Below are 8,526 nucleotides of genomic sequence, written 5' to 3' on the forward strand. Positions count from 1 at the left end.
TTTTTTTTCTTCTTTTTTTATTACAAATTCCCCATCTCACCGCCATCAGATCTGGGAGCTCGTCATGAAGCAGGTCCTTCAGCTCGCTCTTCTTCAGTTTATGTTTGTCTCCTTCTCTCTCCGAATACTTCTGAAACACAGCGAGGATGGTGGCCATCGAGGTCTCCAGGTCAGTCATCGTCACCTGTCTGTTAAACCTCGAAAAGTAAAGTAAATAAAAGCGTTAATCTTAAGACCATTTTGGGAGATTCAAAGAGAGTTAGATCACTTTTATTTATTTTTTTTGAAATTATATATATTTTTAAATATATATAATATATAAATATGAAGTCGCTGAATTATTTTCTTATATATTATATAAATTATATTCTGATGAACTTAAAAGTATTGATTTATGATTCCTGAAAAAAACACAAGTAAAAGTACTTAAATAACACTAATCCACATAATACCAAGGGTTGTTCTTTTTAGCATTTCTAGAATTTGGGAGTGGACCACATTTATTAACATGTGGAAAGTACAAGGATTGGCTCTGTATGACTTTATTTGACATCTTTTTTTCTGACCATTTGGCAAAGAAAGGTGGTCATTATGCTTGAGTAAATGGACCACAGTTAAAGCCTGTGCAGGTTCTCAGTTGTGCAGGTTCATGGTAGCTTAAGTGCTTGAAATGAAGGCAGATGAACTTCATTTTAGGATTGTGGAGAGGTGAAATGTCTTGACGAATCAAAAAGAAGTCAACTTGCCTTCATTTGAAGCACTTAACCACAGTTAAGAAAACTTTTTTTACTCACGTGCTGATGATTTTCCTTTGCGGATATAAAAGAATCGGACTCCATAATTAACAGAGAGACTTAAATTAATTAGTTTTACCAGCATTACAGAGCAAAAAATGCCCCGCTTTAGCCTTAAATGCCGGGCAGTATTGATACGGTAACGAATCCTTCTTAATTTTAGATTTTCTCTTTGTGTTTAACAAGTCCTTGAAAAAAGTCATGAAACTTACTAGAAATAGCTTTTGTCTCTTTGCTGCGACATAAAATACAAAAAACAAAGACTTACTGTTGTGCGAGTGCAGGCAGAAGTCCAGAGAGCAGAGGCTGAGGATGGGCTGCAGTCTTTATACTGGACCAGTATGTGGGTGGGGGTGTGAGGAGGTGCAGGTCTGAGGTCAGTTAACCTGTCATTCAAAGTGCTGACCAATCCCAAGTGTCCACCTCTCCTCACTCCACTGCAGCCCTGCAGGAACCAGCACTGACTCTGCAAACTTTAAAATAAGAGAGCAGATTAATTTCGTGGCCTATTTTCATGACTTCTGATGTCGTCACTCAGTAATCTCCACACTGCCCTTCTGTATGTCCTCCTTGTCTGAAGTCTTCCTCTTTTTTTCATACTTTACCTTCAACTTCCTTTGTCCAGTACATCCATCCCTCCTCTAACATGTCCAAACCATCGCAGCCTTGCCTCTCTAACTTTGTGTCCAAACTGCTCCACCTGAGCTGTCCCTCTGATGTACTCATTTCAATTCCTGTCCATCCTGGTCACTTCCAATTAAATATTAACATTTCCTGTTTTTTTTTCCAGTGCCACTATCTCATAGCCATGCATCTTAGCTGGTCTCACTACCATCTTGTAAAGTTTGCCTTTCACTCTCTATGCAAACCTTCTGTCTCAAATCATCGCTGACGCCTGTCGCCACCCACTCTAACCTCCAGCCGGTTAGCTCAGCTGGTTAACTCCAAGGTCCAAACCTCATACTGGCTAATAATAATGGATTGCATTTATATAGTGCTTTTCGAGAACCTCAAAGCGCTGTACAATTCCACTATTCATTCACTCTCACACACTGGTGGAGGCAGCTACAGTTGTGGCCACAGCTGCCCAGGGGCAGACTGACAGAAGCGAGGCTGCCATATCGCACTATCGGCCCCTCTGGCCATCACCAGTAGGACACAATGACCGAGACTGTCCAAGCTGGGACTCGAACCGGCAACCTTCTTACAAGACGAACTTCCAACTCTTGAGCCACGATCGCCCTAGTGAGAAGGAAGAACATGTGGTATTGTGCGGTTAAGTGTACATCCAAGAAGTTTGTGCGTCAGTTTTGAGTGAAAGTAGCCCATCGCTTAGCACTAATTTGTTAATTACTTAACAAGCTACACTTGCTAGAGTTAGCTGATAATGTAGCACTCTATCTTCTAAACATGGCAACTCTGGCTCCAAACAAAACAGCATGGCGGTGGCTAGCCTCAACTGTTGAAGCCTGAAAATGCCAGAAACCAGCAGATGACATCTCTGTGACCTGGTCCAGTCCTGGTGTTTATATGTGGTTAAATGATTAAACACACAAAAATTTATTTGAGTTATTAATATGCCATGTTGGTTAAACCGAGGAGCGTAAAACTGAAATTTATTTACCAAACACCTCAGGACTAATTAAGATTAACTGAGATAAACAGACAAAGTGCCAAACCTCTCCCTCTGTGGCCCTCTCTCTGTTCATAATGGCTCGTATAGCATCCATCTATGTTCTTCTTTCTGCCTCTTTTCGCTGTGTTTGGGCATCTGCTGGGTGACAAAGGCCTGTTTCACAGGAAGCGGCTGGCTGTGCATGTTAATGAAGACGCTCTTTTCACTGCTTAAGTTGGCCAGACGTGTGCCCTCTGCAGCCCAATGAGGGCTCACAAACAGCACATCTGCTCCAGCCAAATAAGCTGAAGTTGACGCTGAAGTCTCGGTGCCAACATTTTACCCCTAAATGCTATAAACAAACATTTCAGGGGTGTACAGAAAACAAATAATTAGTCAGCATCTACACTTTCAGTGCATTGATTTTGGATGTTCAGCCAGGTGGGACTTTGCCTGGTAATAAATAAGGTTTAATACCACAGCTTAGAGTATCTCCATGTGGCCTAATGGACAGGGCGTTTGACTTCAGCTCAAAAGTCTGATGGTTTATGTCCCTTAGTGATTCTGTTCACACAGCCATACGGATCAGTTTGTCTCTAAGCAGAGGCTGCTGGGGTTGGGAAGCCGTTAGCTATATTCAAGGCTGAGATTTCTGTTTTCTTTACAAATAAAATAACCAAAAACTAATCTGTTTTTTAATGATGACTTCAGTTCAAGTGGGGACAAACGCTAGACAAACCCACCACTTTCCAGGTGGTTCAGCTAAAATAAAAAAAACCAAAACCTCGCATACAGTGTGTTTTTGAAGGGGAAACTGTCTATGCTGAGCAAGGAATGGCAGATTGAGTTTGGATGTTGTCAGGTAGGACTATGCCCCATTATAAATAAGGTGCAGCTGAACTGTATGAGCATATGGCTTAATGGAGAAGGTGTCTGGCGAGGGGACTTTACAGTGAACCATGACGCCCTTTGTGGTGCTCAAGTGTTTCAAAATGACCTGGTGATTCTGGCATCTTCCATATTTGGTCAAATTAGAAAAAAATCTGTTTTTCTCACTGCATGTTTGGGCTGCATAATTCAGAAGGTTAAGAGCCTGGTGCTACTAATGCCAATGTAATGGGCATGGGCCACATACTGGCCACTTACGATTAAGGCTGTCAGAGATAACATAATTGCCTTAATGATAACGTAGTTATCTTATTAAGTCTTATTTTATTAGTCTTATTAGGTTGACTACCTTACCACTCCTACTCAATTTGCAGCCCCAACATCTTCTCCTCTCCAGAGCATAACTTGACCTCTGAAGTCAAACGCCCTGTCCATTAGGCCACATGGAGATACTCTTGATTAAGGTTTACAAATAAAACAACACAAATCTAAATAGTTCTCGAGTAATGCCCATTGGTTTTGAGATTGACTTGGATATCTCGGCAGATTCTTTATTTGCATGCAACCAAACATGACCGGTCAGTATCAGCAATCACTAGCACTTTGGCTTTTGATTCCTAAGCAGAAACCAGAAAGCTTACAGTAGCAGCAACTTTGTCCAGAGCCTACATATGACAATAAAGTTAGCATTTGAATCTTGACTCTTGCATATTTTTTCATTGCAGTTGTAGAAAACTAGTCAAATGTACTCTTTCAGTGATGAGGATGTGCACATCCTGGACATGGCAGAATGCTGGTTTGAGTGGGGATTTAAGGAAAAAGGGTACGTCTTTCACCATCTTACAATGCTGTGAGTGCAGCCACTCTTTGTGAATGCTACTTATAACCACTGACCAATGGTAGTGCCATTTTGCATATTAAGGATAATGAAACTGAAGTCACAGCCCATTGTCTGTCAGTGGTACTAGTTTTGGCCATTATGCCAATGTACTTTTTATAAGGTTAAGGAAACCTGCAGTCAGCTAAGACTGAAGAAGTCATTTGCATCATTGTGTTTACATGAACTGCATCAGCTTTCTGGGATTTCCTTACCAGGATGACTGAGAATGCATGAAGACTTTTTTGTTATTTAATTGGCTTGAAAGGCACCAGTAGCTTAAGTATACAGTGCACAGGTTCAGGGCTAATTGTAGCTGTCTCTGTGTGTGGCCACGTGGCCCAAGGCGACTGACTTCGGCTCAGAAGGTTAAGGGTTTGAGTCCTTCCATGGTTGCATTAGTTGCTTTCCTTTAACATGAAGATGTTCAGCTTGGTTAGAAGCCATAGTAGGCTCATGGCATTTACAGTGATTACTTTGTAGTGAGGGCACGTATCTGATCACCTGCAATTGAAAACAGCATCCTTTTTCCCTTTGGGCTTTGCTGTCATGGTAGTGTGTCCATTGGGGGTCACCGTTGTGGTTACACTCCACCGGTGCCCACTAAATTTTTGTGACAATTCCTCCCTGAGGAGCTGCTGTCTTGCCTGCTGTTATGTCCTTATGTTTGTCTTGTTATTGGTGGGTCTGCTGCTTCCTTGCTCTCCTGATGGTACTTGACCACTGCTGTATGGTTCTTCTGCTTTTTTCCGCTGACTGACTGCTCCGTATCCAATATTCCTCTGCCCATGTCCAAACAATGCCAACTTCAGCACCCAAACTTTTGAACAATCTGCTTCAGCCTATCAGGATGGCTGAATCAATAGTTTGTTTGAAACAACTTGTTTGTGTATGCAAGCTTTTCATTAAAATTCATCCCAGAAATGTTGGGTTAGATGTAAAACCATATGTTTGACTGTGCTGTAACATGTATACTTATCTAATATACTCTTACTTAATATTTTTTTAAATGTGTTTTTATTTTTTATTTTACTTTTTATGGCAAACAGGTATCCTTTCAGGTATAAGCTCAGTTAGCTTAATCTTTCTGTGGTTGTTCATTTTTAGACATTTATCTTTGTTATTCTATGTTTTATTTTACTTTGTTTTTATTTATTCTGCAACCTCATTGTTGATGAACTCGGCCTTGACATGTTGTGTGGGAGTAGCGGTGAACAACTTGCCCTTTTTCTGGGATTAATAAACAACAACAACAACAACAAACTTTATTTATATAGAACATTTAAAAACCAGTGGTATACCAAAGTGCTTAACATAGGAGAGGGTCAGATAAGTAAAAGAGAAAGATGAAGGCCATGGCAAAGTACCAAACATGCTAGCAGGTTAATGGCATTAAAAACACAGAAACAACAGAAATACATATAAAAGCATAATAGAACATTATGTGTAAAAGACAAAAGAGTCAAGAAAAATTTAAAAATAATTAAAAGAGGTTAAGAATAGAACAAAAGTAGCAACAAGCATTAAACTAACTAACTAACAAGCATTAACTGGTGAAGAAGAGTAGAGTTAAGACCAAAGTAAACGGAGTTGCAATAATCCAACCTAGATGTCACGAAGGTGTGGATAAGCTTTTCCAGGTCCCTGTGCAGGAAATAATGTCTGGCCTTGCAAATAAGACGCAATTGATCAAAGCAAGATTTGACAACAGTAGACACTGGTTTGTCGAATTTAAAAGAGCTGTCCAGTAACACACCCAGGTCACTAACAGTGTCGGTAAGGAAACTGGCAAAAGAACCAAAGGCGTCACGGAGTTGGCCACGAGGGATATTACAGTCAAACACAAGGATTTCAGTTTTCCTGTCATTTAAGATAAGAGAGTTACCTGAGACCTCACGCATACACTCACAAAAACATTGCAAAGACACAATAAAGCTTATCTAAATCTGGATTTTTTCTGTGTGTCACTAGGCCAGTTAGCTCAGGTGGTTAGAGCATGGTGCTAAAAGACCAAGGTCATGGGATCAACTCCCATACTGGCAATAAGGTAGTTGGGTTAACACTAACTTAATTGCCTTAAGTTAAAATTAACTTATGACGGTGTCTGCAACCCACTTGCTTAACTGTAACGTTACTTATCATGTAGAGAAATACAATGCTTGAGCATTGTATTTCTCTACATGATAAGTTTTGACTCTTTCCTTCGAAGTAATTGGCTGTGCGCTCTGCAGGTTTTCAGGTCAGTTAGGTCAGATGGTTAGTAAATGGTGTCCAAAAGACTAAGTTCATGGGTTCACCTCAAATACTGGCAATAACTTAACTGCCTTAGTGATAAAGCAGTTAAGTTAGCATGGAATTAACCATATTGATGATGGCTTAAGTTAGCTGTACCTGTTGTGCTCACTCTGCTTTTCCCTGCCATGTCTTCCGAACACTGTGAAGAATTTCTGATCTTTTCCATCTCTTCAACTCCGTCACCTTCAGCTCTTCCTCTTGTCTCTTCTACAAGTTGTTTTAGATAGTTGATGCAAGGTATTTAAATTGATCTACTTTACTATTAAGGAAAATAGGGAGGCAGTCAAGAACAAGTGCAGCTGGAAGGACGTCGAGCTGAGCATCAGGCTGAAGCAATTGCTGGTTTCTAAATTGACTCCCATATAAATTTCTACAAGGACAAACATGATTTCTCAGATTTTTTTGGTAACTCAGACTACCTAAGTTACCAAAAAACCGGCTGTGAGTCACTTATCAGGCTAACACAATATTGCGACCTTACCTTGCTTGCTGGTGCTTGGAGGTTCTCTTCAATAAATTGAGTTTCTCTCTGACTCCTCTCCTCCTGCTGCAACTGAACCATTTGAATGACAATCCAGTTCTTTTCCTCATTAATAAAATTGTTGTCAAATTCCCTTATCCTATACCTACATGTCTTCATATCACGATCATTTCTTTTACCACAAAGTGAGAAGCGTTTGTGTTCAAGACTACTCAGTGTGAAGTGCTTAGTGTAATGCTGGAAAACATTATATATTTTAATACCATCACATGGTGTCTCATCCAGTTCATCCAGATCTCATTTCCACAACAGATCTTGTTGGTATCTTCCTTCTCGACACTTTTAAGGCTGTCATACATCAATACAGTGCTTTTCCTCTCCACTCGCACCGCTGTTTTGGCTATATACCCTGTATATAACCATTTTACATTGTCTAATATTATACTGTTATCTAACTTTGCAAAATCAGCTGCTGTGATTGTGCTCAAAGGTACATTGGGAAACCCTGGGTTAACTTATTGATTTGATAACCACCTTCATGTGACCACCTGTCCTGATTGCCAATGTCAGGGTAAGGGAATCTGAAGCTGCATATAAAAACTCGTTTAAAAATATTTTTAGTAAAGTTTTAGATTCTTAAAGTTATTTCAGCCTCATATTCATTCAAGTATTCACATTTTCTCCAAGATCCAGCTGTGACAGACATTTTTCAGATTTACAACGCAGTCAATAATCGATTATTGGTCAGTGTTCTGTGTCAAAAGCTAATTCTTATTAAAATGGTGATTGTTTCAATAACATACAGTAAATGTTTGCAGTGCAGGGAAAACTGTCCACAGAGTTGCAGTGTTAGAAATATAAACACTATCATTTTTATTCTAAGCAGATAAGAAACTACTTGTCATTAATTTAATGCTAACTTAACTACCTTACAGCTAAGGTAGTGAAGTTGTTGCCAGTATGGGGGTTGACCACATGACCTTGGCATCATCAGTACCATGCTCTAACCGTGTGAGCTAACTGGCCCACAGAAGCACATGCATTGAAGTAGATTAATTTTCCCACCATTGCACTTGTGACTGCAAGTTACCCGTGGTCTCCCAATCTAGCTATGACTGTGTTCAGATCACAGAGGTGGTGCTGATGGTGTCTGAGCAGTTACAAATATGAACATGTGTGTTTGCAGCATAAAACTATAATATTAGAAATACACAAAGAGGTTACACATAGTACACTATGAGAGCAAAAGGTTCAACAGCAAACCATAGTCTTGAGTAGGTTAGGTCTGCAGCACACATTACTATGGCGATTATACTGGATGAAGGTAACCAACCTTTTACTACTGAAAACCTTGCCTTGTGGTGCATATTCCTGCTGCAACATATTTTTATAGTAATTAGTTAAAAGATCAGTTCAGTCATCTAGACTAGAAATCTAAAACCTCTAAATGACTCCAAGTTGTCTAGGCGTCTGCGTTTGGATCTGGTGGTTGAGGGTTTAAGTCCCATCACGTGCAACTAGTCTTGGCCTCCAGGTTAAACTGTGGGATTGCTTCTTGAGCAGAGATGGGCAGTAA

The 8,526-nt window shown here is 40.0% G+C and overlaps 1 protein-coding gene across 1 annotated transcript in view; it reads right to left on the reverse strand.

Annotated features, from left to right (window-relative positions):
• Positions 1 to 1,141, reverse strand: part of s100b (S100 calcium binding protein, beta (neural)) — a 2,164-nt gene extending 1,023 nt beyond the window's left edge. The window contains exons 1-2 of the mRNA XM_005738654.1: positions 1,063 to 1,141; positions 41 to 197 (exon numbers count right to left, since the gene is read on the reverse strand). Of these exons, the coding sequence (XP_005738711.1) occupies positions 41 to 178 (138 nt within the window). The 5' untranslated portion in view covers positions 179 to 197; positions 1,063 to 1,141. The remainder of the gene's footprint in view (positions 1 to 40; positions 198 to 1,062) is intronic.
• Between the last annotated feature and the right edge of the window lie 7,385 nt (positions 1,142 to 8,526).

The sequence above is a fragment of the Pundamilia nyererei genome, unplaced genomic scaffold (genome assembly GCF_000239375.1).
Source record: "Pundamilia nyererei isolate P.nyererei 1_Seehausen unplaced genomic scaffold, PunNye1.0 scaffold00085, whole genome shotgun sequence".
Lineage (NCBI taxonomy): Eukaryota > Metazoa > Chordata > Actinopteri > Cichliformes > Cichlidae > Pundamilia > Pundamilia nyererei.